This window comes from Schistocerca piceifrons, chromosome 9 (assembly GCF_021461385.2).
Source record: "Schistocerca piceifrons isolate TAMUIC-IGC-003096 chromosome 9, iqSchPice1.1, whole genome shotgun sequence".
In the NCBI taxonomy this organism is placed as follows: domain Eukaryota; kingdom Metazoa; phylum Arthropoda; class Insecta; order Orthoptera; family Acrididae; genus Schistocerca; species Schistocerca piceifrons.
The window spans coordinates 70242803-70260195 of NC_060146.1; the positions used below are offsets into that span (position 1 = coordinate 70242803).

General features: G+C 41.2%; 1 protein-coding gene across 1 annotated transcript in view; it reads right to left on the reverse strand.

The window, feature by feature from the left end:
* Positions 1-17393, reverse strand: part of LOC124717271 — a 54466-nt gene that overhangs the window by 14441 nt on the left and 22632 nt on the right. The window contains exon 3 of the mRNA XM_047244084.1: positions 10162-10310. Coding sequence (XP_047100040.1) covers positions 10162-10310 — 149 coding nt within the window. The remainder of the gene's footprint in view (positions 1-10161; positions 10311-17393) is intronic.

Here is a 17393-nt window from a genome sequence, read left to right on the forward strand (position 1 = left end):
CGTTCTAAAATTCAGATGCTGAAGTTCTCACTGCATTTCTAGGACAAAGGTGTCTCTCGCCTTGAATATTTAAGACGAAGTGTATATCCCCTCTCATTCCCAAAATCTTACTGGTTTTGCCGGCACTGAATTCTCTTTAACCAATCAACTAGACCTTTTGGGTTGTGATCAACGAAAAACTTATGAAGATAGAAACAGTCTCCCTTCTCCTAAAAAATCTGCTGTGACTAACCGGTGATATACATTTCTCTCTAAGAATGAGGCAGAAAGCAGAAACTCTCCTCTACAATGAGGTTTGTTCGATGTTTCAGCAAATGAAAGCAGCTGCATGTACCTACTTGCGTGTCTTCATCCTCGCTACAAAAAATAATTATCGTGAACCAATCTTGGACTCCCCAACAAAATTTAAACATCAGTTACTGCTGGGCTCCTTTTGATCTAACAGCTTCTTCTCTCTCAGACTGCCTTGTGTTTCCACATCCCCTTGCATATCTCTATCTTTTCAGAAAACATTATTTTCCATACTTCTCACAATGGAAGTTTACAGCTTGCCAAATGTCGCTTCCAGCCCCCTGTGAAACTTTTATCAGACCGTGTGTCACCAGCCCTTGCAGTGCTCTTCCATCCAGCGTGTACCTGGCCGGGACTCTGGCTTTCAGCGAGACACATTTTTACGACTTACTTGTAGTTGTACCCCAACGATCCTTCACAATCAGCTAGTAGACCCAGATTACAGAAAACAGTTACACATGTAAGACTTCCTGGCAGATTAAACCTGTGCACCGGACCAAGACTCAAACTCAGAACCTTCGCCTTTTGCAGGCAACAGCACTACAGACTGAGTTATCGAAGCAAGGCTCCTCTTCAAAGCTTCACTTCCACCAGTACCCCATCTCCCACCTTCCAAACTTCACAGAAGCTCTTCTGTGAACCTTCCAGAACTAGCACTCCTGGAAGAAATGATATTGCAGAGACATGGCTTAGCCATAGCCTGGGGGATGTTTGCAGAGTGATTTTATTCTGATTACACATATCCTTCACCATGTTGAAATGATTGTTTCAGTTACATCCTTACTTTCGTTCATCGCTAGTAATTTGAACTCATTAGGTTATGCAGCAGTTGTCTAAAAAATGTCCTGTAACACCTTGTACTCATAAATGTCGCACACTGTGTTGGTCTACATGGCAGACTGCTAGCACACTTCACACACATTCTATGGGGCAATCTTCAATAGCAAGTAATCTTCAGGAGCGATATAGCTACGATAAAAACGACATATATGCTACAGAAGTACGCAAAAATAATGTTGTGCAAAGTTAACAAGTGAACATCCTAAAGAAGAGTGGGTCTTAGGAATTCCTGACCATGCAAACTACCACATTCCATCTGTAATAGTGATTCTGGTCATCAGTAAGAGTGAATTCATGATGAACTGTTTAATCAGTATCCTAGTGCTACAAGCAAACATAATCCTCATTAGGCTACGTATCCTTCTCTACGTTTCATTGTGAATTTTATGTAGTGGTACAAAAGTATTCAACATTTTGCCAATATACACCAGTAGGTAACTGAAAATCCTCAGATATTCAAAAACGAAACAAAAATTAACTTATTATATCGGAACGAAAATGCAATTGAGAGAAGTGTAACATAACATGGATATAAAATAGTAAGCCAGTACTTACTTGCAGGAAAAGCAGTTTCTAGCAGTCCACAACTGACAAAGTTTTGAAAGCAGAAAAACCATTTTAAGTAATATTTGTCTGCAGTACTTGGAATTTTTTCTCCTGCAATGGAAGTACTGCCCATCCTGAATAGCTTATTATCCACTGCTTCAGAAATTTATCAGAATACGTTTTAGCTCAGCTGCAGGCTGTACACACTGTTAACGCTGCTGTTAATGCTACTGTTCATGTGAAACAGGTTTTTAACTTCCCTACTGGTCTTTTACACTGCAACACTGGGAAGAATAGAAAACTAAAAAAATACCTTACTGTGTGTATACACAATAGTAGGAAATATGCAGGGTTATATTTTAAGTGATTTGCGGGTATACAGGGCAAGAAATTTAGTACACTTAGGTTCCACCTCCAGCAAGCAACTGGGCTTGGGTGACATATGGGTACATCATTACATGCTGTTTCAGCTTTATGCTACAGTATATCAACTGTGGCGGCAAACGTCAGATTCCAACCGGTGCAAACAGCAGTATCGCTGAAAGATAAACGGCGGTCTTGGTATGCCACAGTCCCGTCACTGCTGAATTCTGACAAATACTGGTAGGCATTTGTTTTTCTTGCACAAGGCATAAAACGAACTTCTCACAAATAATCAACATGGAAAAGTGGTTTATGAATGAAACTAAGTGTATACTCTTTGCTTATACATAGAAGCAGCTTAGCGCTCATTACCTGACTCGTGTAGACTGTAAAGTCTGCACAGATTCTTTTCTTTTTTCTTTAATCGATTTTTCACGTTATTGAATCACCTTATAAATTTTTCATGCTAATAAAGGCCATAGAAGCATTGCCTTTTACGAGTGTATTTCTGACTATAAAGTGATTCTGGTAGCTGGAGTTCAAGTTTTTTTGTTAATGACACCTTTTGCTTTCTTGTGGTGATATTTCCATAGAAACTTTCATCCCCTAACACATGTTTCTTTATATCTAACTGGCAAGTGAAATACCCATTTACATAAATTTAGTTTTACAATTTACATAATATTTTCTTAAACATTTTCGTCCCTGTCTCACCCCTTTAAGGGTTTTGTTTCTAAAAATGGGGAATACATATCTTTTTTATTTCTGATTGGGAAGCCGCACAAAAATTTTCATAGATTTAACTTTAAAAATGCTTTTATAATGACGTAATTATACTAAACCTTTCATCCCCTATATCCAAAAACAGAGGAACTTGAATTTTTTTATTTCAAACTGAAAATCCAAATTTAAATTTTAATAGATTTAGCTTTAAAAAATCCTTTCATAATGAAATTTGTTCATAAAGCATTTAATACCCTATTTCACACCCTTATATGCTGATTTTCCGAAAATATTGAAACACATTTTTATTTGTAACCAATAAATCAAGTAACAATGATCGTAGACGAAGCATTGAAAGTACTGCAGCAGTTCTTTAATAATGATCTATTTTTAAAATATGTCACCCTCTATTTCACCCCAATTGGAACTAAATTTGCAAAAGTGCTTAAATAAATATTTCTTTAGATCTGAGAAACCAAACACCAATTTTCGTAAATCTAGCTTCAAAACTGTCTTAACAGCAACATTTTTCGAAAACCATCTCCTACCTTATAGCATTAGTGGTTGAATTTCAAAAAATCATTTCTCAAAGATGCATACATTATATGCTCAACACCCTCTCCAAATCACAAGTTCCTATCTTAGCGGTTTAGGCTAGAGGATGGTGAGTCTTTGAGTCAGGACATTGCCTTATCTACTTTTATTTACATAGCGTGGTTGTACTCGAATCCTTACCACTTGATGGACAAGTATATAGTACAGCACAAATCAGTTTGAAACATACTGCATGCCACTGCCGTGGTATTGTAACTTTAATGGCCAGCAAATTATAGAAACAGCACATAGCATTCTCTGTACATTAATATTAGTGGCTTTTTTGTAGGGGTATGGCAACTAATCAGCTGTGAACTCACATGAACAGCGAGCGCTAACCAGCAACTGAATGCTGAACATGGTACACACAATAACACAAATGACTAAATCAGTTGTTGCAGTACCTGCTGCATTGTGAATGTTTCTTAGCAACTATCCTCCCCCCTCCCGATCTACACACGAGGAAAATGCGCCTGCCTCATATGCTCCGACATCAAAAGCCTCTGGAATCAGTTTCCATTAGGCAGCATACTACCTGTCCCCTTCACACTAATGTTTCCTCACAAATACCTTTTCTGCCATCTTCTGCTCCATTTTCCTTCTGTACCAACATTACAGCCCATATTTCTCACCATCTCTCTCTCTCTCTCTCTCTCTCTCTCTCTCTCTCTCTCTCTCTCTGTAACACACCCACCCACCCACACACAAACACACACACACACACACACACACACACACACACACACACACACAAAACAGTAGGTGTGATATGGTAACTGTGGTAACTGAAGGAGCCGTGAGTTTTCTGATGGCAGTTGCTTTCATCCTCATGAAAGTGACTTTTCAGTGCACACGGAAATGTTGCATATAGAAAGTACTGGTAATAATCTGCAGAGAAAAATAGCTCTCCCGTCTTTTTTTTTTAATTTGGTCAAAAATTTTATCAGTAGCAATTAATGTCGAAGTTTTCTTTCTGTGTCCGAAACAGGCAGTCATGCAGTCACGATGTCAGTAAGGGTAACTCTCTTGGACAAGTGGAAAGGAACTATGTCTTATCTAAGGTCACAGCCCTGTTTCACTTCTCTTTTGTAATGCAACAACAGACTAAGATTCATTTATTTTACTACATGACACATCCGATTACTAAAGAGCGGGATACACTGGTCATAAAAGACAAGGAACAGAAGATAGTTGCGGTGCCTTTTACAAAGGTTTCAAATTTTTCAAAGAGGGTCTTAATATGTGAGTATCAAATTAATACAAACATAACCAAGAGAATTACAAAGCGTCAAAACTGAGAAGACTTCCGTTGCAACTCTAAAACAATTTCTGACGGAAGAAGAAATCCGTGGTGCAGCAAAGTATGTTAGTGGACAGTGAGCTACCATCTGTTGTTCACCCTGTGAATGATTAATTTTATAATTCATATTAAGGGGAGGCGAACTAGCACTAGCCACAACAGTTATAGCGTGCCAATCATGTACAGTAAAAATTATAATGTCACACAAAATTGTATTTTTTCAATATGTGGTATCATAAATCGTTATGTTTTTTGTGGCATTATGTACCTTAAAATATTATTTATTGTGAATCATCGGGTGTTTATATATATATACACTCCTGGAAATGGAAAAAAGAACACATTGACACCGGTGTGTCAGACCCACCATACTTGCTCCGGACACTGCGAGAGGGCTGTACAAGCAATGATCACACGCACGGCACAGCGGACACACCAGAAACCGCGGTGTTGGCCGTCGAATGGCGCTAGCTGCGCAGAATTTGTGCACCGCCGCCGTCAGTGTCAGCCAGTTTGCCGTGGCATACGGAGCTCCATCGCAGTCTTTAACACTGGTAGCATGCCGTGACAGCGTGGACGTGAACCGTATGTGCAGTTGACGGACTTTGAGCGAGGGCGTATAGTGGGCATGCGGGAGGCCGGGTGGACGTACCGCCGAATTGCTCAACACGTGGGGCGTGAGGTCTCCACAGTACATCGATGTTGTCGCCAGTGGCCGGCGGAAGGTGCACGTGCCCGTCGACCTGGGACCGGACCGCAGCGACGCACGGATGCACGCCAAGACCGTAGGATCCTACGCAGTGCCGTAGGGGACCGCACCGCCACTTCCCAGCAAATTAGGGACACTGTTGCTCCTGGGGTATCGGCGAGGACCATTCGCAACCGTCTCCATGAAGCTGGGCTACGGTCCCGCACACCGTTAGGCCGTCTTCCGCTCACGCCCCAACATCGTGCACCCCGCCTCCAGTGGTGTCGCGACAGACGTGAATGGAGGGACGAATGGAGACGTGTCGTCTTCAGCGATGAGAGTCGCTTCTGCCTTGGTGCCAATGATGGTCGTATGCGTGTTTGGCGCCGTGCAGGTGAGCGCCACAATCAGGACTGCATACGACCGAGGCACACAGGGCCAACACCCGGCATCATGGTGTGGGGAGCGATCTCCTACACTGGCCGTACACCACTGGTGATCGTCGAGGGGACACTGAATAGTGCACGGTACATCCAAACCGTCATCGAACCCATCGTTCTACCATTCCTAGACCGGCAAGGGAACTTGCTGTTCCAACAGGACAATGCACGTCCGCATGTATCCCGTGCCACCCAACGTGCTCTAGAAGGTGTACGTCAACTACCCTGGCCAGCAAGATCTCCGGATCTGTCCCCCATTGAGCATGTTTGGGACTGGATGAAGCGTCGTCTCACGCGGTCTGCACGTCCAGCACGAACGCTGGTCCATCTGAGGCGCCAGGTGGAAATGGCATGGCAAGCCGTTCCACAGGACTACATCCAGCATCTCTACGATCGTCTCCATGGGAGAATAGCAGCCTGCATTGCTGCGAAAGGTGGATATACACTGTACTAGTGCCGACATTGTGCATGCTCTGTTGCCTGTGTCTATGTGCCTGTGGTTCTGTCAGTGTGATCATGTGATGTATCTGACCCCAGGAATGTGTCAATAAAGTTTCCCCTTCCTGGGACAATGAATTCACGGTGTTCTTATTTCAATTTCCAGGAGTGTATTATATATATATGTGTGTCATTACGTGCTCCATTACAGAGACTATATGAAGCCTCTGAATGTAAGTTATTGTTGTCCGAACCATGCTGAAGCAACACAACTCTCATGAAGATACACAGCACAAATATTGCGATGTTTACGAGTGACACATTTGCCACAGACTGCACACACTCCTCCTTCACTGCAGCAACGTGGACTAGTCTCGCTAGAGCTATGTTTCAAACAAGCCAATGTATTGATATCATAACGTGTTTCTGGATGACAAAGTTCAGTTAAAAAGTTTCGAAAATATGTGACATCTACTTTGACCACCGAATGTCAAAGAAGCAGACCAAAGAAGGAAAACGTTTTTACTGAAAACGAAAAGTTCATGATACCAGGCAATAACGACATACATGTTATTTATGGCATCACCACATGGTGTCAGAAATCTATATATCACGCAGGAGCGAAACTGTATATTACCCAGAAATACAAAATATCTTCATAAAAAAACATACTTTTAAAAATCTGTGACGTCCTATCCGCTGTAAAACTGCTTTTACACAGTCTGACTGTAGCTTGTGCATAAAAAATGTAATCCAATGTATTAATTACACAAATAAGTTGTAAGTGTACAGTGTACGTAAACCAAACTATTATTCAAATTTTTAACTAGCCTATTCATTATATGGTTTCAAATTTGTTATAAAAAACTTGTTAAACTAACATGTGAAAAGATTTTCCATTCAAGATCTCGTGCACGATGTATGTACTGAAAAAGAGTTTTATTTAAAGTAAATAAATAAATGGAAGTACATAGTTGTACAAATGGTAAGTTACAGGACCAATAAAAACTTAGTTACAATCGTATCAAGTTTAATTAAGTTAACACACAGATAAACTAATTTTGAAGTCGTTTTGGGAGTATTTTAGCGAAGTTCCTTTCTTTTCCTGTTGGTGCAGAGGTCATGTGCCGGTTTCCTCTGCATAATTAAAATTCTTGTTGTCATATGGAATAACCTTATGAGGCAATACACTTAAAGTAAACAAAGTTTTTTTTCTGAAAGAACATTTTTAAAGTACATAACTGCACATCTTGAAATGTACCTATTCAAGGATCATGCAATTCTTAAATTCATTTCCCAGTATCTTTACTCCTTAATGTGTGTTTTTTTTTCTATTTTTCAGATTCAGCTGAACTGTGGTTTATTCAACAACAATACGAGACACAGATTTCAGTAGAAACTTAGCCTCTTTGTCTTGGGTCCAGAAAGAAATAATATGCTCTGGTGCAAGGATATTAAATGAACACCTAACAAGCATATCCAAGAAGTTGATAATCACTACCAATTCAAAATTAAATTCAGTCCATGTCTCAGAGAAAATTAATTCAACAAAGTGTCTAATTATCGAGAGTCAAGTATTGAAATCTTCTTTTAACCACATGGCAAGTGTAAGTCTTCACTTTATCTTAGTGTGATGATCGGTAGCACACTGTAAATTAGACAGTGTATTTGCAGATTTGTGTTAACATTTTCTTTGAAAAATACTGGTGTACTCACATAAATATTAAGCTAAAAATAGAAGATGAACAGTAGTTATATAGTGTAACTGAGGAAACAGCATCTTTATTTCTTAATAATGCCTTTGACATTAATCTACTTCATTACATTTAGCTGGCCTAAGTACAAATACTGTTAAGCGATTATTGTAAATGCAGTGTACTCCATTGAGTATTTCAGTGTAGAGGAGATGTGACTATCACGGAATAGTCTGGCGATATGGAACATCACTATTTCTGCACTGTTAGGTACCGAAGACTCTTTCACTACTTTTGAAGGATCCCTTGTTCTGCAGTAACTATCTCCGGCCACCACTGTGTTGTTCCCTGTTAAAAGGTTTGTATTTCAGTTTCGTAAAACTTCCGCAGCCAAGTTTTCAAAAAAATTTTGTCAACTAATATACGTTTGTTTTAGACATTGTGATTAAGTGTGATGCATATTCAAGGAATGCTAGTTATTGTGCATGGGCCGGTTTCTAATTATTAACTTTTTCTTTAGCGGCAGAAAAGACGCTTTTACAAGCTACCATGTCGTGATATATGGAACATCTAAGTGTTCTGATGTAATTGTTTCTTGTTCATCTTCAGGTAAGTATTATTGCACACCAACACATTCTTCACTGAAAACTTTGGATCTTCCCCTGGAGACATCGACACTGCCACCGAAGAACAAGGTATCGAAAAACGGTAGAAAAATTGAAACATCATCTATATTTCAACCTATTCTCCATACTAACGCCAATCACGGGCCAAATAGAGCTAAGCCCACCCCAGAACCAACAAACCTCTAATGCTGAAAACAAAACGCAAAAAACCAGACTCCTCACGTCAAAAGAAGAAACAGGATCTCTTCCAAAAATTACTGTTTACTTCAAAGGGCGACTTAAGTGGCGATGATTAATCCTTCCTTTCTAATGTATCATCTGAAATGGACTTCGCACTATCTTGTGCCGAAAGACCTGCTGAGTGTCCCTTGTGTGACGAAAAAGTTTTCAAAGTAAAATAATAGAAATTTGAATGCAGTGTTTTGCTAGCTTTTTTGCGTTATTTTTCGCGTTTACTGGTATCCCATAACATCCAAATTTCATGTAACCTTGACTTATATTTTTGAAGGTTCCATCTTGGTGACATGGTGGATAAATGAATTAACTATGTTACTTTACATATTGACGTTTGTTATGATAATACATGACTGTGAAACAGACGTAATTTCAAACGTGTATCAACATAGTTCTTTAAGGTTCATGACAATCTACCCTGCAACCATGGAATTAGCTTGGTTTTGTTCCTTACGACATTCCAGACAATTTTGAAATTAAACCAATGAGTATGAAAGAGCATAGCTGGTAGGTTCGTTACTAGTAGGTATACACTGCAACCACAGTACTTTCTTATTAGCACCTGATGGTAAGCGCTAGCGAGCCAGTGCCAGAGTAGTTAGGGTGGGAATGGTTACTGGTTTCTGTATATAGACGACCATTTCTCACGGAGATTGTACTTCATTTTTATTTATAATATTAGCTTGCATCATCATATGTTGCAGAGAAAATTAATTGTACTATACTCGAAATAATGATTCAAGTACATAAAAACGTTACACCTTTGGAGAAAAGATACAATAACATCATAAAAATCGTATTTACACTGTGGGTCATTTTGTTCAGATTTATATTCTTCTATACGAACAAAAGAATAGTCTTTCATAAAAATAAATGTAATAAGGAACTAGGTAATGCTGAAAATTTACCTCAAAAAGAAAGTGCAGAAGGATAAATTGAACGTCTTATTATGTGCTGTAATTGACTTACATCAACACGCCATTCATTTGTCACCTTATTCCTCAAATACAGTTTTTGGAAGTCTTTTGCAGGTTACCTTCTGTGCGAGGCTATCAGTATATGTGTTATCCCTATTAACATCAACTTCAAGCTGTTTTATAAACTATGCATCCTGCATAAAAGGCAAGATATCTTTTCCTTGTCTCTGTTTAGAGACTGAAGCTTTGTACTGACATTAAATTTGTGATCAAAAGAACTGTGTAGAATCAATGGTGGCTCACAGTTCCTTTTGAAATTTACTGAACTTACCTGCGCTTCCTTATGAAATGAAGCGCACTTCAGTGAAAAGTTACTCATTTAGATTTTCTCAGCAACACATTTGCGTTCACATGATCGCATCTTGTGGTGTCAATCATAACTGTACCTCTTCTAGTTGCTTACTAACCTCTTAGCAGTTGTTTCTCAGCAGTGCAGAAGGTCTTGTATACATTGCGAAGGCCACTGATCCAGGCGTCGAAGACATCAGACCCTTCCGCAATTGTGCAGTCACCATCGACAATAGCTACTGCACAGTCCAACGCATCTGAAGCAGCACTGGAAATTAATGATTCATAACTGTTAAATCCTCATTTACTTTTTACATTCGTGATTTTAGTCAGTACAAAAACGTTATCTACAAATAACACATCAACCAGACCGAGACTCGAACTGGGGACCTTTGCCTTTGGCGGGCAAGTGCTCTACCAACTGAGCTACGCAAGCACGACTCAAGCCCCGTCCTCAGAGATTTACTTCTGCCAGTACCTCGTCTCCTACCTTCCAAACTTTACAGAAGCTCTCTTGTGAACCTTGCAGAACTACCACTCCTGAAAGAAAGGATATTGCGGGGACATGGCTTAGCCACAGCATCCGGGATGTTTCTTTCAGGAGCGCTAGTTCTGCAAGGTTCACAGGAGAGCTTGTGTAAAGTTTGGAAGGTAGGAGACGAGGTACTGGCAGAAGTAAATCTCTGAGGACGGGGCGTGAGTCGTGCTTGGGTAGCTCAGTCGGTAGAGCACTTGCCCGCGAAAGGCAAAGGTCCCCAGTTCGAGTCTCGTTCCTGCACACAGTTTTAATCTGCCAGGAAGTTTCATATCAGCATACACTCCGCTGTAGAGTGAAAATTTCATTCTAGGAACACATCAACCAGTCTTCCAGTTCTTACGTAAATAATGATTGCAGCTAGCAGCAAAGGGCCATACCACCTTGACGTGTAATAAAGTGGAGCGGCAGCACTACCTTTAAAGCTACTCCTAGCGTAAACGAACGTAAACAAATGCCTTTCTTTTCTTCCTTTCAGACCACAACATCTAGTAGATGCTAAAATTACCATACTTCACGGGGTAGTTTTTACAAATTCTTATTACTGAAGCAGTTTCGTTCATTACAATGGTATAGTTTTGCAGAAAACTTTTGATTTAAAATTGCATTTACTCCAAAAATTTTGACTCTCTGCTGGTAAACTGACCTACACTGACCATAAACATTTAACTTACTAATTGTTGCAATGCCTCTGAGTTTACCAAGTATACATTAGTTAACGTAGTAGTAATTTAAAATTAAAATTTTCATTGCTCATATACATGTTCAATAATGAATACTGCTTGAATTTAAGTTTGATAATGAATACTACTTAAATTTCACATCAAAAAGAGAAGAAATGGTTAATATTTATGAAGGCATAAGAATGACGAAGGGATACAAATAAATGGATGGTAACTATATTATGTTCGTAACTAAACTTACAATAGCACAAACTGTGTGAAGGAAACCCTCTGAAACAATTCGTTGTAACGTCTCCTGGCAAAACACGTATTATATGTGGTAAAAAAAAAGAAAAAATAATTGAACTGAATGATTATAATTTTATTTCTGCATGGACAATTACTGTGTGAATGTTATGTAATACATAGAAACCAGTAAGTGTCATGTTTTATACTTGTATAGAATTATGTAGCGATTTTTTAAAGATAATGTGTCGGCGAGTACTGGAACCGCCACAGACGATACTGCTTAAATATCAAACAAAGATGTAAATGTATTAGACCGAGTATAAATAGTAGTGACCGAGCATTTATTTCTCTGTCGTCTTTTTGGAGTTACGTGACTAAGAAGAGGATGTGACGCTATATTGTATGCTTCTGTAGCATTCTTTTGTCAAGATCGAGAGAAGGACGCCGTTAGGCATTGGTTGATTTGTAAAGGTGTGTAAGAACTTAATCTGTCTAAATGTTTTGAATAGGGTTACTTAATGAAAACTTGCATTATGATTTATAATAAGCTTGCCTGGTGCTTTATCCCATCCGTTTAAGACATTTTCAGCTAGTTAAATATAATTCGTGGTGCAGAGCTGCGCTACGAACGAAAGAGCCTCTGCCGCGGCGCATTCAAACTGCATTAAATGAAACCAATCATACCGCAAAGAAGCGGACAGGTAATAGTGAACTAAAATTATTTCTTTCAGCTTTCGGGATTGCAGGGCAGAGCAGCAGATTTTATGATGTGTTTTACAGGTGGAAGCGGGCTGCGGATGATGTTATAATATGAACAGTCCAAAAATATAATTGGCTCTGAGCACTATGGGACTTAACATCTATGGTCATCAGTCCCCTAGAACTTAGAACTACTTAAGCCTAACTAACCTAAGGACAGCACACAACACCCAGCCATCACGAGGCAGAGAAAATCCCTGACCCCGCCGGGAATCGAACCCGGAAACCCGGGCATGGGAAGCGAGAACGCTACCGCACGACCACGAGATGCGGGCAAAAATATAATTCACCTTCATGACATAAAAGAAATCTTTCTGTGCGTAGTTCTGGTCTGGCAAACATTATAGTAAAAACATTTTTTCTCTCATAACAATCTCATGTTCTCGTGTTAGTCGTGGTACTTATTGGTAGTTTAATGTTAACAAAAATCCACCGCAAAATTTTGATGTTGAACAGACATTGCATACTGTAAAATCAGTATTGATAACGAAATAATTTTCAGTAAACTTTTCAATATCTGTAAAGTAAGAAAGACATGTTGAACTTTATAGCGAGTTACATTAACAAAACAATGTTCCTTTTATAGAAAGCCAGATCCAGACTAATAATATAATATGTTTTGTTTTGTTGAAAATTAATGATCCAAAGAAAGTCACAGCGCACCATCCCTAAAACGTATTTACGGGCTCTTTTCGTAGCAGCATATTTTACCTCATCCATTTATCAATATATTAGTTGTCACACGAGCAATAACAAAGAGAGCGAAATCATGCAGCAGTGAAATAAATATTTTCCATGATTCAAGTTCATGGAGATGGACTGTTGTTACTGAAGGGTGTAGAAGAAAGTTGTTAATACTATTCTTAATAGTGGTGACTAAAGGTTGGCATGTCCATTTTGGACTGCGAATATCATTTCACATCTAGTGGACTGAATTTGTCAGGGTTTGGTGACAGTCTTTGTGATGTTTCTGTCCACAATTCTACACAAAAACTGCGTGACTGGAAATTAACGTTTCTGTGTGGACTATATGTCAGTGTATTAGACAGTCATTCGCCAGTGTGCTTACTGTTGAATAAATGCCTTTAAAAGGTGAAACCTTGTTAAATATTGAATTTATCATTCATTAAAACCGTTATCATTAACAGTGCACTTACAATATTCATAGGATGGAACATTACATGATGAAATGTTATAAACATAGCGCAGTGAAATAAAATGCAAAATGAAATCATTGTTTCGCAAAGATAATATATCTCTTCCCAGTGCGTGTAGTTTTGTTGCATATACTAGCAAAGATATTCACCAAGTTCCAAGGAGATACATTCATGCTTCAGAAACAACTGGAGCATTTAACCGCCAGGAAGAAGATGCCCAGATATGCAAATGATATTAGTTTTTCAGAGCATTCACACAACGTTGGTGCCGGTGGAGACACCTACAATGTGCTGACATGAGGAAAGTTTCCAACCAATTTCTCATACACAAACAGCAGTTGACCGGCGTTGCCTGGTGAAACGTTGTTGTGATGCCTCGTGTAAGGTGGAGAAATGCGTACTATCACGTTTACGACTTTGATTCGTAAAGGTCGGATTGTTGCCTATCGCGATTGCGGTTTACCGTATCGCGACATTGCTGCTCGCGTTGGTCCAGATCCAATGACTGCTAGCAGAATGTGGAATGAGTGGGTTCAGGAGGGTAATACGGAACGCCGTGCTGGATCCCAACGGCCTCGTATCACTAGCAGTCGAGATGACAGGCATCTTATCAGCATGGCTGTATCGGGTCGTCAGCCACGTCTCGATCCCTGAATCAACAGATGGGGACGTTTGCAACACAACCATCTGCACGAACAGTTCGACGACGTTTGCAGCAGCATGGAGTATCAGCTCAGAGACCATGGCTGCGGTTACCTTTGATGCTGCATCACAGACAGGAGCGCCTGCGATGGAGTACTCAACGACGAACACGGATGCACGAATGGCAAAACGTCATTTTTTCGCATGAATCCTGGTTCTGTTTACAGCATCATGATGGTCGCATCCGTGTTTGGCGACATCACGGTGAACGCACATTTGAAGCGTGTATTCGTCATCGCCACACTGGCGTATCACCCGGCGTGATGGTGTGGGGTGCCATTGGTTGCACGACTCGGTCACCTCTTGTTCGCATTGACGGCACTTTGAACAGTGGACGTTACATTTCAGATGTGTTACGACCCGTGGCTCTACCCTTCATTCGATCCCTGCGAAACCCTACATTTCAGCAGGATAATGCACGACCGCATGTTGCGGGTCCTGTACCGACCCTTCTGGATACAGAAAATGTTCAACTGCTGCCCTGGCCAGCACATTCTCCAGATCTCTCACCAATTGAAAACGTCTGGTCAATGGTGGCCGAGCAAATGGCTCGTCACAATACGCCAGTCGCTACTCTTGAACTGTGGTATCGTGTTGACGCTGCATGGGCAGCTGCGCCTATACACGCCATACAAGCAATGTTTGACTCAATCCGAAGGCGTATCAAGGCCGTTATTACGGCCAGAGGTGGGTTGTTCTGGGTACTGATTTCTCAGGATCTATGCACCGAAACTGCGTGAAAATGTAATTACATGTCAGTTCTGGTATAATATATTTGTCCAATGAATACCCGTTCATCATCTGCATTTCTTCTCGGTGTAGCAATTTTAATGACCAGTAGTGTATGTTGTCTCGATGTTGCATTATTTATAATTGCAGATGCATAATCTGTTCCTGCATGCCGTATCAAAATTCGTCGAAACATTTTTTAATTTATTAGCTACTTTTGTTGCGAAACAAGCCCTCTCTGCAACCTGCGTTGTCACAAAAGCAGCATCACAGTACCATGGTACAACATACGATGTTGTGTCACGAGATATGCGTTTTCTGTTCCCCAGACTTACGATTGTCCGTATGGTACACTCGTCGTCACCAGTATTTTGTTTATTACCGATCCTTTTAAGAATAAATATAATATTGAGATTTTGTACCGCTCATGGTAGGTTGTATGTGTAAACGTGGACAAAGAGATTGCCATTATTTTTATTCTAAACAGATACAATAAATGTCTACACTAGCTTATACTAAGATTTGTCTCTGTATTATAGGGCCTGAATGGCTTTTTGCAGACTGTAAGGTTAACTGTTTCTCATTTCAGGATAAAAACTGTGTGATACGGTTTGACCCGGGGCGGGAATGGCACCAGGGCTATCTTTGGTTAGGCACTATCGACTCCCTCTGGTCAATGTTTGTCTTTGGAGCCCGGGCCGGCTCAGGATATAGTGGGCAGTATGGAGTGGAAAGGGCGCCCTATCCTTTGTTATGCCCATCCGGCTTGGATCTCCGCGCCCCCCCCCCCTACCTTTTATAAATCCCTCCAAATCCTTGAACACCATGCTTTCCGCCTTGCCTATCGCATCCGTCTCCCCTCCCCCATGCGGATCCTGTATGATCTCATCCCCTTCCCCCACTTCCTCCTTTTCCTTGAAAGGCTACTTATCCTGTACACCTCCCATAAACTTGATCCTCCTCACCTGCTCGTATCCCCGATCCTCTCCCACCCCCACCCGCTGCCGCGCCTGTATTCCCATGTCCCGCCCGGTCTCCATCTCTCCACCCTCCTTACCCTCTCCCAAGGTGGCTTCCGCCAGCTCCCTCTCCCTGATGATGTCCTCGTCCCCTCCATCTACCCCTCCTATCAACTTTGACCCTGCCCCGCCCCCCACTTCCGGTGTCCTTTCCTTTCGGCACCCTCCCTCCCCTCTCTTCCCTTCTTTTTCCTTTTCCCCCGTCCCCTCCCTCCCCCTCTTCCCACTGGGCTTCCTCTCCCCCTTCCTCCCTCCCCCCTATCTCCCCTGCCCGTGGCATCTCAGCTCTCCCCTCTTGCTCTCCCACTCCCCTTCCTCCTCCTCCTCTCTTGTAGGTCCCCGGACTCGCACACGCATGGTGAACATTCACGCGCCGGAGATCATCGCCTTCTGTGTCTCGTGTGTGTGACGTCGTTTAGTGTTTTTGGTGTCCGCCGTCCCACTACTACGTTCACTTGTGCCGTCGGATTCATCAGTGTTCTGTGCGCCGTGCCAACATGTTTTCAGTGTTGTTATCGTCACATGTGAACGACTCCGTGTTTTTTGTGTCTCTGTGACCTCTCTCTTTTGCCCGTCATTATGTTCATTATCAATCTCCGTCCTTATACTATTGTAAACACTGTGGCTGAAGAGCGGCGTAGTGTGCCGCTGCCAGCCTACCTGATTTGTACAGGTTTTAAAATAACAATAAAGTAAAAAAAAAAAAAGAGTGGAAAGGGACAACAACGTTGGGCACGGCACGCGGAAGTGCGCGTATCAGCGAGACGTTGGAGAGACGGCAGAGAGCACGGTGTGCCCGAATACGGGCGGCAGTTAGCACCTGATCGTACTGGGGTCAGTAACAGCGGGCCGGCGCTGTGGCCTCTTGGCAACCTCGTGGAGCTACGCATGTGTTCGCTTCCGTGAAGGAACATGTTGTTACTATGGGACTAAGCAACGTGTGGTGTCTTCGCCACATCGATCCAGCAGCTGGCATCAAGTAAAGTCCTACCAACGATTAGTGAAATATAATGATAATTGCTGTTGAGGCAGCAAAGCGTTGCAAGGACTGATGTGATATTTCACGCCTCTCATTAAGTGTGTGCTTCGCTCCTTAATAGTATTGTTCTTACTTGAGCTGGCAAGTGTCTAAAACATTGATACGTCTGCGCAGCCTTACCGAAGATTGCCGTGTGCTACCTTACAGACCCACATAAGGTTTTGCATGAGATGCTTGGGTTTTAATGAACCATTTTCATCACTCGTGTACGTGGTACTGCTTAAAGGAATGAAATCAGTTTTATTATTGTCAGTTTTATCGAAGTAGATTTCTGTATAAGTTCGAGTATTAAGGTGAAGGAAGGGTTGTTTAGGTTCCTGTTGTCGCTTCTGATTTATGTTTCAGAGATCGGAAGCAGTGGGCCATCGAAGTGCAGAGCCTCCCCTTTTAAATTACACTAATGCCCATTAAAATTGCTACACCAAGAAGAAATGCAGATGATAAACGGGTATTCATTGGACAAATATATTATACTAGAAATGACATGTGATTACATTTTC